At 39.1% G+C, this 14,396-nt stretch overlaps 2 protein-coding genes and 1 long non-coding RNA gene across 3 annotated transcripts in view; 1 reads left to right on the top strand and 2 right to left on the bottom strand.

The window, feature by feature from the left end:
* LOC134801905 (uncharacterized) overlaps window positions 1–14,396 on the bottom strand; it is a 537,245-nt gene that overhangs the window by 39,924 nt on the left and 482,925 nt on the right. The gene's annotated exons all lie outside the window — the stretch shown is intronic.
* LOC134801873 (uncharacterized) overlaps window positions 1–14,396 on the bottom strand; it is a 399,153-nt gene that overhangs the window by 133,847 nt on the left and 250,910 nt on the right. The gene's annotated exons all lie outside the window — the stretch shown is intronic.
* Window positions 1–14,396, top strand: part of LOC134801804 (serine/threonine-protein kinase MARK2-like) — a 97,286-nt gene that overhangs the window by 50,649 nt on the left and 32,241 nt on the right. Inside the window, exons 2-7 of the mRNA XM_063774412.1 lie at window positions 6,201–6,297; window positions 8,142–8,290; window positions 10,115–10,222; window positions 11,665–11,787; window positions 13,259–13,394; window positions 13,692–13,827. Of these exons, the coding sequence (XP_063630482.1) occupies window positions 6,201–6,297; window positions 8,142–8,290; window positions 10,115–10,222; window positions 11,665–11,787; window positions 13,259–13,394; window positions 13,692–13,827 (749 nt within the window). The remainder of the gene's footprint in view (window positions 1–6,200; window positions 6,298–8,141; window positions 8,291–10,114; window positions 10,223–11,664; window positions 11,788–13,258; window positions 13,395–13,691; window positions 13,828–14,396) is intronic.

Raw genomic sequence — 14,396 nt, 5'->3', positions numbered from 1 at the left:
TTTGTAACGCTATATCCTTGTTTATACAGGCTGGCTAAAAAATAACTGCATTCCCGATGTCAGGGAGGTTTTGGGATTATATTGAGCACCTTTTACTCTGGGAGCAACCCCGAAATCGCGAAAAAAAATTTGGCTGTTTCATACATTTTGGCTGGTCCATTTTCTATGGGAGGGTAAATGTTTTTTTCGCGATTTCGGGGTTGGTCCCATAGTAAAAGTTGTTCAGTATAATCCCAAAACCTCCCTGGCAACGTGAATGTAGTTTTTTTAGCCACCGTGTATAATCTACACTTGAGCGGAATGAAATCGGTAACATTTTGTTTGGTATCAGTCTAGGTACGAATAGTCGCACTCGATTTTAGGCAGATACCATGATCCTCGTATACAATACTGAGTTATTAGCAGTCATCCTAAACTAAACGTTGTAGCTAATTCGGTGTCGTGACATGTATCCTCAATTTCGGCTGATATGATTAATTAGAAGTACTAATAATAGCATTATGAACCTCAATTGATCATCTCTCTAGAAATTGTTTAGAGCAATTTATTTATGCACGGATATTGCTACAAAATTGACCATATCTGGTAACAAGCTTTATTTGCATACTCCCATGCAAAATATTTTAAAAATTCTACGTGCTAAACCGCGCACAGAAGCTATATAATAATAAAACCCGTTATTATTTAGACACGCCTCTTTCGTTTATTTTACTCTCTGCTCTCGAATAAGTTGAATATAAATTACTGCTATAAAAATAAGGCTGAAAAATTAAGGGTCATTCTCGCCATGACTTGCCAGTTTGGCACAATCTCTTTTAAACTGCCATTTTTCTGCCAAATCTGTGTTTGCACATGGAGTTTCAAGTTTTTTCTGCTTCACGATTTGCGAACTAAATGGCATAATTTATATCAGTTTTTGCGCTATTACTGAAAATGAATGATATTTTGAGGTTTATTTCTAATGATGCGTGTAATTTTGGTTTGAGGTATATCACTTTGATGGTTTCAAGATTGTGTATTTCAGCTTTGGCGTATTTCATGTCTTGGAAAAGATTATCCGTATTCGCATATGTTTTGCCACGTATGTTTGGGTTAACCAAATAAAGAACGTCTTCTAGGATTTGAAGAGGACTAAAAAAATACGCTATCAGGAACGTGTATAACGCATCGTCTAAACCGATGTATTGAAAACGTAGACGCAGCGGTTACGCAGCAAAAATAGCAAAATGCACCGCAAAGAGTACATTATTGTATACTACGCGGCGTTATGTTTGAATTGTGTTGGGTATGGTCGATCCTTTATACGGGCGGCCTATGACTTGTAATGCGGGAATTTGTACAAGTTTCGGTTGAAACTACGTTATCGATAGTTGGGAAGCAAGCAACCAACGTGTTTCTGTTCTTAAAATGTTTAACAGTCCACTGATTAACAGTCCGCCGAATGGAATCTGCCTGTCAGTTGTTCGGAACTGTCAACTTTTTGTTCTAACCTACAGGCTGATTCCGTCCGGCGGACTGTTAATCAGTGGGCCCCTTTATATTGAGCGTACTTAACTTTTTATACGTAAATACATTATTTTTCAAAGCAAGCTCCACAAATAATCTCAGGAAATAGGTAAAATAATCTCGGATAATCATTATTTCCTGGAACACTTTGATGAAAGAGATTTTAAATAAAATGGACTTTTCCACCCTTTCTGTGCGGCGTTTTGCATAATTTATAAAGAGCATTGAAAGCAGTTTGTCGAAATAAAGAGCAGGCTAAAGACATTTATAAGTAGACCACGCAAACACACCTACTTCGCGTGCCAACGACCTCTGCGGAGAACATGGTTGTCGAAACAAATATCACTTTTTCTGTTTTTAATATATAGGTTTCTTTATTAAAGAACTTAATAACAGCATTATGTATCGATAAAAGAAAAGTGATTTAAGTTTAGAATCCCTGACCACTCCGAACTCCGACATTTGGTTTTTTGTTTTGTTTTGGTTTTTATACTCCTTACATGACCGTGGCGCAGCCCTAGCGGGGATGGGACGCATTATTTGTATGACAGTTGACAGCTGTCAAATGTCAGTTAGTATAAAGATGTCTCATTAGAATTAATATTTGTCCCACGCTGTGCGTTATTTTCGCTTGTATTTGCCTTCGCCCACAGCCGATATGTGATATCGATTAGACATGTCCGTGAAGGAAGCCTTACAATACTCTTACGCATGAAGTGTAATCTCAGTCCTAGCTCAGCGCATTATGCATGCTATTCTCATACATTGCACCCAAGAATAACAGGTAACTGAGTGAAGTATCTCAACACTTGTATCAGCTGTAGTTTCACGATCGGTGTCTCTGAGGATCTTTTGCATTACATTTAAAAAAAGTTGGTAATCAAGGCATTTAATATTTGTCACCTGGCTTTGGACACGAAATTGAATGGGTAATCACTGTAATAAGGTATCGTTCAAGTTTAATTTACGAGCTAGTTGTTCAGGTAGGTATGTTTGACTAGTATATGTAGATAAGTAAAGTAAGTAAGTAAATATTCTTTATTGCACCAATAATTATACATTTTACATACATGTAAAACTACAAAGAAAGTAGATTTTAGGCTTGAAACGTTTTGTAGATTAGATTAGTGTTGGCTAGAGACCATAACAAAAAAATCTTTGATAATATTGTCTTGTCCGATTAATAGGGGGGGGGGGGGGGGGTAAGGGGGGGGATATTACTGCAATGTTCTGCCGCCAGAGTGCAGCACTACCGACTGTAGTAAATTCATAGACTAACTTATACTCGTACATACTGTGCCTTAAACTGTTATTTGACAAGTTTTCACAGACAATCAAATATGACATTGATGCACCAATGCGGTTTGTTTACAGCGCGAAATTCGAAATTTCTTTATCTGGGTCTCTATCGACCGAATTTATAAGCAAGAGTGATAGAGAGGCAGAAACCGAACTTTCGATTATCGTGTTTCATGGTAGGCTATGTGATTGACCCAGTGACGCATGATGTGTCAATGAGGTAAAATGTTTACTGTATATCTTAATGGTGCCACCTACGCAGAGCTTTGCCTAATATTCCCTATTGTAACGAGAAATTTTAAAGATTATGTTGTGTTCAAGCTTAGTTTTTTTATACTCAAGTTCAGAAATCGAATGACGCATACTTTACTTATTCCTAAATGAATTAAAGAAATACCCAGAAAGTGTCGAACTAATAATGTATTCGTATAAAAGTCAAAGCTCCTTGAGCAGAACCGAAGGTCAAGTTACAGAAATAGCTTACAGCATTAGTTATTTAAAGCCTGCCACCATTAGCCTGCGATACCTTGGAAATTGTAAACTTGGTGGCAACGTCACGTCATTATCGTTTGGAAAAGAAAGTTTTTCTCCCTAGTGCATAATGTGGTGCACGTCAACGTCATGTAGCACTGAAATCAAGTTTTAACTCTAATATTACATTTTTTAAATGAATATGAATAACCATATAAAATAACTTAGTTTTTTTTTGAACAGTAACAGATAAAAAACTTTATTCAATTAGAATATATATTTTTATTTCAATAAAAAAATAGTGAAGTAGTAATGTACAAACTACCACGTGTGTAACAAATCACGCGTGAAAATGTGTAAATAAAATTCGGTTTCCTGTTTTATTAAAAATCTAAACTTACACGTAGGTTGCAGTATTTAATTTTTTAGGGTTCCGTACCTCAAAAGGAAAAAACGATAAGATCACTCGTGCTTCTGTCTGTCTGTCTGTCTGTCTGTCTGTCACAGCCTATTTTCTCGGAAACTACTGGACCAATTAAGTTGAAATTTGTTAGACATATGTGAATTAGTGACCCAAGGACGGACATGTAACGTAAATAAATGAATTTTAAACAGGGGGGCCACTTTTGGGGGGTAAATGCGAAAATTAAAAATTAAGTTTTTAAATATAGCCAAAAAATGACCATTCCCCCCTTATCTCCGAAACTACTGGGTACAAAATAGTTATTTACCTATAGATGACAGGAAAACCTATTAGAAATGTGCAGTCAAGCGTGAGTCGGACTTAATGTACGGAACCCTTGGAACGCGAGTCCGACTCGCACTTGACCAGTTTTTTGTTTATTGTTTTTATTTGTTAATAACTACTTGACTACAAGGATTATACTTCTACTTTCAGCGTTATTACTCATTACTAACTTATCCTAGTTAGTACTCAAAGTTGGCAACATATTTGCAATTTCAAACCCGCTTACCATCAGCTGGCCTGTGTGCTCATTTGCATTAGCCTCTCAGAAGTTTAATTAGTTTTAGCGTGCCCTCTTTTTGTTTAAATGCAATTGGATAAACAACAATATTCTGTAGCCATGTTTTTACAACTAGTACCCGGCCGCGACTTCACTAAGATATCGTTAAAAATTTTCAACCCCATTTTCATCTCTTACAATTTTGCTTGAGTTCAATTAAATAAAATCCTCAATTCATGGAGCTCTATAAAATTTGAAGATATATTTCAAATTTCAAGGGTTTATACTGTCTTATACTTACCTTCAGCGGTGTAGACTGTGTCCATCAAATTATCAGTAACGGAACTATTTTATACATAGAAAAATACACGCACGAAAGTATCCTAAAAAAAAAATATGCCGACCCCCTTCTTTATAGATAATATAATAAATAGATCCTTAATGTTGACATGTAAACTGGTTTTATGAATAAAAATAATTATGATTATAGACAGTTACGTACTACAACTGCTATATATAAGGAATTACAGTCCAAAAAATACTTGCCTTTAAAGATCGGACAAGCGGGCGTTGTTACCCTAAAAACCGGTGGAGAAAATTTACGGCAAAAACATACTCCCGGTCTTAAAACGGGCTCGCACCTAAAAGGAAACATTTCCTTTGCCGGACCCCGTTTTCCACGGGTCAACGGCCTGGGAATAGGGTTACCATGTACTCCTTTTGTCCCGACAAGACGTCTGAATTTTAAAAGATATTCTTGACAGATTTTGACTGAGTTGAGAGGGTTTAGCTTTATCGCAACGCTCACTTTTAATAGTCCTACTTCGGCTCATCGGAAAATATAATTTAACTTTTAACAGTGTTTGTTTTGGATTTGTTGCAATACCTATTCAAAATCTGCATATTTTCTGTAAAAACATCAATTTTGTTATGTTGATTTGGCATGTCAGGTAAAAATCTGAGATCTGGCCCCAATTTCACCACGGTGACAGGTGCGACAATTGTAAAATCACTGTTGCTGACGTCACAGGCATCCATGGGCTACGGTTACCACTTACCATCGGGCGGGCCGTATTCCTGTTTGCCACCATCATTGTATTATTTAAAAAAACTTTATTATATCGGAAAAAAACGGATATTTCTTTTGCGAAGTTTCAGACAATTGTCAAGATTTAGAAGAATTGTAGGTAATTCTTGACAGGTAATGAGTTATATGTCGGAATTTCGTGACAATTGTAGTGTTTCTTGTGACAATTGTCATAAACTTAGCATGAGAAATATCTGTTTTTTTTTCGATATAATAAAGTTTTTTTAAATAAAACAATGATGGTGGCAAACAGGAATACGGCCCGCCCGATGGTAAGCGGTAACCGTAGCCCATGGATGCCTGTGACGTCAGCAACAGTGATGTTTTACAATTGTCGCACCTGTCACCGTGGTGAAATTGGAGCCTGGTTACCCTTTGACTGAACTTTAACTAAGATAAAGAGAGGATTCGGGTCGCGTGGCCGGTAAAGATAACTCATGTTTGTTGGTCCTTTGTGCTTGGTAATTTGAGGGAATTTTGGGTCCCTTGACCGATAAAGGAGGCATTGAGGTTCATAATGTGTGAGAATTTTTGGCATGAGGATCTTTATATTTTCTTGTTCATGTATAATTAAAATAAACACTGCCACATGTTGTCGGTTTACATTGGCAAAATAAATTATGTGATCTTTTATAAAAAGAAATAAGATTTTGGACTTAACTTGATCACGAACGCTATCAAGGGTTCGAATATCGGGATGTATTTTAAATTCGACGCGATGTAATCCGTTTTAATTATTTTAACTCGTGAATAACTATCGCGGTAACCGTATAGTGGTATCGCGGTGATATAACATGATACATGATGAGGTCAACTCAAGTGGATGAATTTAGACAGGTTTTAAAATAAACGGGTGTATTCTTCTGTTTCAGAGCGCATCGGAGTCGTCCGCGGGCGCGGGCGGGGGCTCGGCGACCGGCAGCGTACGGGTCTCCTCGCGGTCCAGAGCCTCCGAGGAACCACACATTGGTACGTTCAACTAAGAAAGGGGCCAAGTCATTATATGTATATTAAAAATTAAAGATATATTATTGATACGGTTTAACACCCCCTGGCACTGACTGAAACAACCGACTTGGTTTTACATAACATCTCAAAACTTTTTTGTAGTAGAAGAATTGCCTTGCGAGACTTGCATCTTTTTACATGTAATGTTTTTGATGGGATACAATATACACTATCTGCGTAGTTATGCCGATCGTCGATATCTGACCATCTAGTTCGTGATCTCAACGCTGATCTTACACAGGGTGTGGATACGGGCTAAATAGATCCCTTCCAGTCAAGTGCTTACCAAGGGCAAGGGAAACCACATTAAAATATACCAGTTATTTTCGATTACGCGGCAATTTTTCCTCTAGAACGCGAGTCGACATAAAATTTTCCAGTTTATAGGAGCGGACGGCGGGCGGGTGGATAAATAAGAGTTTTGCAGCTTGTCATGGATGGCTTTTATTGTTTATAACGGGTTTAATAGTTCCTAATCGTTAAATCCAAAAAAATATACCCATTTAAAACTTCTTCAAAAACCAGTGAAAAAATACGGAAGAAACGAAACTAAAGTGGTTTTAGGTCAAATACTCATTTATCCTAATTTAAACCATTGCTTGACATTCATTACTTTCACGTGCGATAAATTGGTATTTGGAGAATATTTGCGTAAGCAAGAAATTGGAACTGTCAATACAAGTTTACACGACACGATGAATCCCGTCCTTGACCCGCGCGGAGATACCTACCAGGGATGTTGCGAATATTCGCATCCGCATCCGCGCAATATCCGCATTATTTTCAACATTCGCATCTGCATCCGCATCCGCATAAAATCGATGCGGATTCGAATTTCGACCAAGTCGGTAACAGGAACGTCTTAGCGGCGGCGTAAGTGCTAGGTAATTTCGTCATTATATATAACGAAATCGTCTAGCTCCCGAAAAGTCGGCCAAGTTACTGTTTATTAAATAAAACGCACCTATATTCTTGCTCAAATACTAAGAGTTTCGGTTTTTTTTAATAAAAATGACTAAAAATGTAATATTTGACGTTTTTAAAGTACCAAATCTTGACATGCGCATCCGCGGATGTCAAAAAATCTGCATCCGCAACATCCCTGATGCCTACGAGGACGAAGAGTGTTTGACGAATGAAAAAGGGTATAGCGCGATTAGGGTCCGACCTTTCGCGGAGTATGCTGCGGAATTAATGTGGGTGTACTTTGAGGGTCAGCGACTTTTGAACTTGGGTAAAAATGTTTTTCAAATTATACTCCGCGGGTTACTATCAAATTGATATTAAAATGAACTTAGGTAAATAATCTTATAGGATTCCGCACTTTACAGTATTTAGTGATAGATGTGCCAGGTTAGACAAAAACGGATATACTAACTGAAAATGTAACAATGAAGGTATATTTTAATGAACATACTAAGCTATAAAGGTATACGAATTTACTTTACAAGCAAAGGAACAAACCATTGCATCTTTTATTAACCTTTATAAGATTGCGGATAATAAGGAGGTTATATTCAATACATAGGCTGACATTACTCGTACATCTGCTTGAACATGTATAGACAAGTTTTAGCTCAATAGTGTGAGAAAGTTAACATACTAGATTTTCCAAGGGACTATTTACTGTCAACTACCTTCACATTAACTATTCTAGTGTTAACATGAAATCTGTCCATCCGCGAAACGTTTTGGTTCTATAATTTTCTAGTACTTATACATTAACTTTCCGATTCGTGCGAATTTATTTTTTATTAAATACAATTTTTAGGTCATTATTTAAACTCTTGTTTCTACTATTCCAGGAAAGTACAAGCTGCTCAAGACGATCGGCAAAGGCAACTTCGCGAAGGTGAAACTCGCGAAACATGTGCCCACCGGCAAGGAGGTGGCCATCAAGATCATCGACAAGACCCAGCTCAACCCTGGCTCGCTGCAGAAACTCTTCAGAGAGGTGAGACCGACGCTTGTTAATACTCGTTCATCTATTTACCTCTCTATCGATCGATGCAAGAGCGATTGAGACGCAGACAAAGACAACTCCGCGAAAGTGAAACTCGCCAAGCATGTGCCCACTGGCAAGGAGGTGGCCATCATGAAGCTTCACCTTCCCTGGGTCTTGTCGATACAACCCAGCTTAATCCTGGTTCGCGGGAGAAACTCTTCCTCACTTTTTGTTGTCATGAATAGGAGATGTACTTGCTTACTTACTTGGTTAGCTCAGTGACCCAAAATGAGACTGACAGAAATCAGCGACACTTTTTTCGGTTCCTGCGCTACTTCTTGCCAATTGTTGACTCGGATTTCGCGTAGATCTGCCTGCCTTATGCACTACTTATATGTCGCTCTAGTGATACCTGGGCATCCTATAGGATGTCCTCCTTTCTTACAATCTCCATCCATTCTCTCTAGGCTGGCCTAGCCTTGCCACGGAGTCCGTCAGTTTTAGTCTGCCCTATGATGTTAGGTTCAGCTCAATTTGTAAATTCCTTGTATGAAAAGGGTACGCTCGATCTAATTCATATGAGCTAAATACACAAAATGAGTTTTGATGTAGGTACAACCATTTATGTTTAGTTAAGTATAGTTTTTGCTACGAGCGGTCCTTAGCATGAGCATCAAAATGGTATTAAGCAGAGGATTACGTTTTGCGGTATTTGTTTCTTGCTCGTCGTGATACAAAATGTGGATTATTTAGGGATATAAGGCCACTATTGTTTATACCTATTATTTTGGAGGAAGTAGGATTATTATCCTGTGCAGAAAAATATAGCACTTTTCTATGTAGTATTAAAAAGCGCAAGGATATTTTTGTGTTCTATGTCAAACTGAATAGATGCAACATATTCCTTAAACTAGTTTTATCAGTAGAGTCTCAGTTTCATTCGTCAGTGTACACTTGCCATATGCTGGCTTGCGTGAAGCCTATATAAATAAAACCACCATCTATCAAACGATGCTGCATGCTACGCTACGTAAATAGATACGTGAATTGTTTACTTGCCTGATATGTCCATTTCAAATTCAAATCTACTTAGTTTTAAAATTTATTACTGAATCGTCCTTCGCCAAACAACAATATTGGCTTGCCAAAACTCAACTTGCTATTGCTTATACAGAGTTTTCGCTTGCGTACTGAATAATATATCTTAGAATCGCATAAAATTATTTCAAAGAGAGTTGTTGCGCTTTGATATTCTATTTGTCTTTATGAAATTGAACAAACACGGTTTTAATAAAAGTTTTTGTACGGTTTATATTGTTATGTACGAGTATTTCAGTAAAGTAATGATTCTAAATCTGGTAATTTAAACTGTATAAGTGCGTATCTATTATTTAATTAAGCTGTAGCTTGGCTGTAGGTAATTATTATTTAATTAACAATTTTAACACGAGTTTCAAAGTGACAATATTGAGATCCTTACCGGCTTTTATATTATAACTGTGTCAGGGTATGAAAACGACGAAGTGGCACAGAAACAAATTCTTTGCTGTACATTGATAATTTGCAGCTTTAAGAAATATTTATGAAGTGGAAGGCCTCATGTGCAGCCATATACCATTTATCACCAGAGAGTGGATCAGCTACACTCTAATAACAGGAGTTAAAAATTGCCTACTCCTGAGCACACAATCGCTGTGGCCGAAATCGGTCAGGAGAGCATCATTATCATCACCATTTATCAGCCTTATTTTCGTATCCCTTGCAATGAGCCATTTTGCTTTTTATTCATAAACTTTGAGCCACTATTAATACCGTATTCCTTCCATCTTCCAGGTGCGGATAATGAAAATGCTGGACCACCCGAACATCGTGAAGCTGTTCCAAGTGATCGAGACGGAGAAGACTCTCTACCTGGTCATGGAGTACGCCTCAGGAGGCGAGGTTAGTACTAACAAACATTCATTGATTGTAAGTGTAGGTACGCCGTCGGGCCGCCGATGGTGAATAAAACCAGTATATACATTTATGTACACAAACACGGAAAAAACAGAGAATATATGTATACACATTTACAAATGATGTGCAAAATGTACATTCGTTGCTAATTGACAAGAAAAAACTATACATATAAACAAAAGACGCGCGCTGGCAGCGGCATCCGTGCCGGCCAGGCTGCCAGCGCGCGCGCAACAAAAAGGTTCGTACGTTCCGTCGCCTACAGTAAGTGTACGGCCCGAGTGGACGCTCAAGTTGGGCGTGCAGCGGGGCGGGGCGTGCGGCGTGCGGCGTGCATGTTAAACAAATTCAAGCGTATAGGAGCGGCCTTAGTGCACGCTGCTCAAATTACGTGTGAGCCCGACGTCATCACGCTGCACGCCCCGCCGAACGCTCCGCTTCGAGCGTGCACTCAGGCCTTACACTAAGTATTAGATGTGTAAAATGTAAGACAATTTCGTGCTTCGAATTTGACAGAAAACGTAAATATTGTATATGGCACTGTACAGCTCCGTTTATTGTATTGTGTGATAACTGATTATCAAAAGGTTAGGTTTGACCATTCAGCTACCACGAAATACGGCGCATTTAACAGTTGTAAAATTGGTCAAATGTTTACCTTTTTCCAATAAAAAAAAAAAAAAAAGTGAGTCTAAACCGTAAAATTATTCAGTTGTTAAATTTGATACGGTATGATGCCTTATACATTATCTAGATGTTTGTTGCTCAGTGAGATTCTGATTTCCTCTTTGGAAAACGAAATCTTATATAAAAATCTTACAGAAATCTTGTTAGTGGAGCCTGGGCTCCTAAGCATCAGCTGATCGCCATCAGGATAAACATAATATGGGAGGGAGGGAGAAACTCTTGTGTCTACTAGAATTGTGTCTGGTTGCTTCCTCCGCCTCGCTTGCTTCGCACTTAGGGCCAATCGTAAAAGAACACGATTTCAAAGGCACGTAATAGGAAATATTAGGCAAAGCTCTGCGTAGGTGGCACCACTAGCACATACAGTAAACAAACCTCATTGGCATCATCAATGACACATCATGCGTCACTAGGTCAATCACATGGCCTACCGTGAAACACGACTATCGAAAGTTCGGTTTCTGCCTCTCTATCACTCTTGCTTATTCGATCGATAGAGAGGCAGATAAAGAAATTTCGGTTTTCGCGTTACGCGGTAGGCCACTTGTAAACAAACCGCCTTGGTGCATCAATGTCATAGTGAAAACTTGTCAAAAAACTGTTTAAGGTCAAGTATGTATAAGTTACTCTATGGTTTACTAAACAAATTAGTGCTGCACTCTGGCGGCTGAACATTGCAGCAATACTCCCTATTTAGTACGAAGAACGTACAATATTAAGTTTGCTATGTAATGTTTCAGGTGTTCGACTACCTGGTGTTGCACGGACGCATGAAGGAAAAGGAGGCGCGCGCCAAGTTCCGGCAGATCGTGTCCGCCGTGCAGTACTGCCACCAGAAGCGCATCATACACAGGGATCTCAAGGTAATCAAACACAGACTACACAGACACCGCGTTATGAAGCGTTTACAAAGAGCACGAGGTCACCACACATATCGTCGCTATACTTACTCAACCTCATATCTGCAACAATCATTTGATGGAAATGTCACTTTTCTTTCATTCGGAATACGGGTGTTTTTGTCATCAAATAAGTGTTGTTGTAAAATGCTACGAATCCAGCAGCAGAATAGAGTTGTATTGTACGCTATTTTATACTATAATAAACCAAGAACACCCCTAAAGCTTAATAATTGTAAATATTTTAAAAATACTCGAGTAGTGTCCCGATTGTGGGCGCAAATGAAATAAGCGGAGAACTAAATTTGTACGGAAGAGCATATGTGTGGTGACCTCGATTGACTTATGCGCTAGTAGTTGAGGTGGTCTGCGTGATCAAAATACCGCAGGCTTGACTCGACTTTGTCCTAAGTATGTCCCCTATGTGGGGTAGGGTCTTGAGCTTCGTGCTTAAGGTCGCTCCAAGTCTTCCCAACAGCCTTCGCCTCTGCAATAGTAGTCCGTCGCCAGGTCTGCTTTTGACTGCAACGTTTCTTCTTTCCTTGGGGATTCCAGTCTAGGGCTTGCCTCGGTATAAAATAAAAATAAATAAATAATTTAGACTATATACGTCCCACTGCTGGGCACAGGCTGGGCAGGTGGAGCGTGGGGACTATAGCCCAAACCCTCTCGGGCTGAGAGGAGGCCTCGGTATGTGGTCAGGAAAATACCGCAGGGTAATCCCTTAAGTCCCAGGCATAGACAACGCCAAGAACTTCAAATTCCCAAGGGTTTTTGAATGTGTGATTTCGTGTGCGATTTCGCGTTTGTGGGCCTTAGGGCCACCCCACACTTAACATCTTCTAAGCGTAGGCGTCTAGTCAGCGCTATCGAAAATGGCGTTGCTCCGCAGTTGCGCCGACGTTGCGTCGACCAGCAGCCATAGAGTTGACTAGAAGCCGACGCTCGGAAGACGCTAGTGTGGGGTGGCTTTTAGAAGTAACTTTTCTGTTGATGCGATATCGCGTCCGCGAAACTCGAGGCGTGTAAGCAAAGGTTGTTTACCGATACGTAACAGATGACATACGGCACAGCGACGTGTCTAGTCATGGGTACTAGTACTAGATAGTACTCGCATCAGCACCGGAATGTGATGTATTTGCAAGTAGTTGGATGGATCTGTGTCAACAATGTATGAAGTTCTGTGAGGCGATGGATAAGTGTGAATCTTCTGTCTTGTATTAGTTTTTCTTTCTCACATTTGTTTTGTTTGTCCTTTCTAGACTGTATCATGTACCTTGTTTGTATAAATACTGTCTATTATAAATTTCACAGTCTATTAGTCCGCTGCAATGCCGTTTAATAAAAAAAAATAGGGTACTAATGGCACCAGTTCATCGATTGTGCACTATAACGTCTATAACTATAAATGACATAGTTGTTAATTATTTTCCAGGCGGAAAACCTCCTGCTAGACGGCGAGATGAACATAAAGATAGCAGATTTCGGGTTCTCCAACGAGTTCACGCCGGGCGCCAAGCTCGACACGTTCTGCGGCAGCCCGCCCTACGCCGCGCCAGAACTCTTCCAAGGTAATTAGGGTTTTCTCATTTCTTTGCACAAGATGGCAGTGGCGGTGCCAAAAATTTGTAGGACAGCCGAATTTGTCCCTCTGCTGATTTAAAAAATCATTATATTCGATTTCAACTATTAAAACATTATTAGTTCCATTATTTCAGTGTATTTTTGTAAATTAGATTTGATGGTTGATTTATGGGTGATTTGAAACAATTTTTTTTTCAGCTTACTATCCTCTTTTTTAAGGTGTTTTATAATTTGGTATATATCAATGTACAACAATTTTAACATTGTTTTCATACCATTTTCAGGCAAGAAATACGACGGCCCAGAAGTAGACGTGTGGTCGCTGGGTGTGATCCTGTACACGCTAGTGTCGGGCTCGTTGCCTTTCGACGGCTCCACTCTCAGAGAACTGAGGGAAAGAGTGCTGCGTGGGAAGTACAGGTAAATGGGCGTTTTCACTCAATTGTGTACCATTAACGGCCTGTTGACAATCCTCACAAATCTGAAGACTTTATAATTTGAACCTTGTTGTATAGCAAATTGGGATCAATTTCGTTTGTTTGAGAAAGCAATAAAACAAAAGAAATGCTACTTGATTTGGTTTATGAAAGGTTGTAATTGGATTGAAACGGAGTTTACATTGTAACGCACATTGGGCCTTATGAGGATAATATAATCAATGAATTTATGATCATAATATGGCTAACTGGCGCAGTCAGTTGGATAACTCGCTTGTAGACTTTTCCATTTTACACAGGCTAAAAACTAATATAATATAGTAAATTGTCTCTCAAATTTAAATGAGAAATGAAAGTATGTTTATCGGCAAGTTGGCAAGTCGATAGAGGGAGAAGTGGTGCTGATGGTCAAAAACACTCATCTTATGGAATGTCGCACATTAATGCTACGGCAGCCGTTGGAACTAATTTAACTCAATAAGATTTAACGTAGAGAAGCCCACAAAAGGACCGCAGCGCCAGTCGTGCACCCAGCGAGTATTGAGGTTGTTT

This window comes from Cydia splendana, chromosome 23, assembly GCF_910591565.1.
Source record: "Cydia splendana chromosome 23, ilCydSple1.2, whole genome shotgun sequence".
In the NCBI taxonomy this organism is placed as follows: domain Eukaryota; kingdom Metazoa; phylum Arthropoda; class Insecta; order Lepidoptera; family Tortricidae; genus Cydia; species Cydia splendana.
Note: the sequence above shows the minus strand (reverse complement) of the source record. Positions and strands in the feature narration are given on the sequence as shown.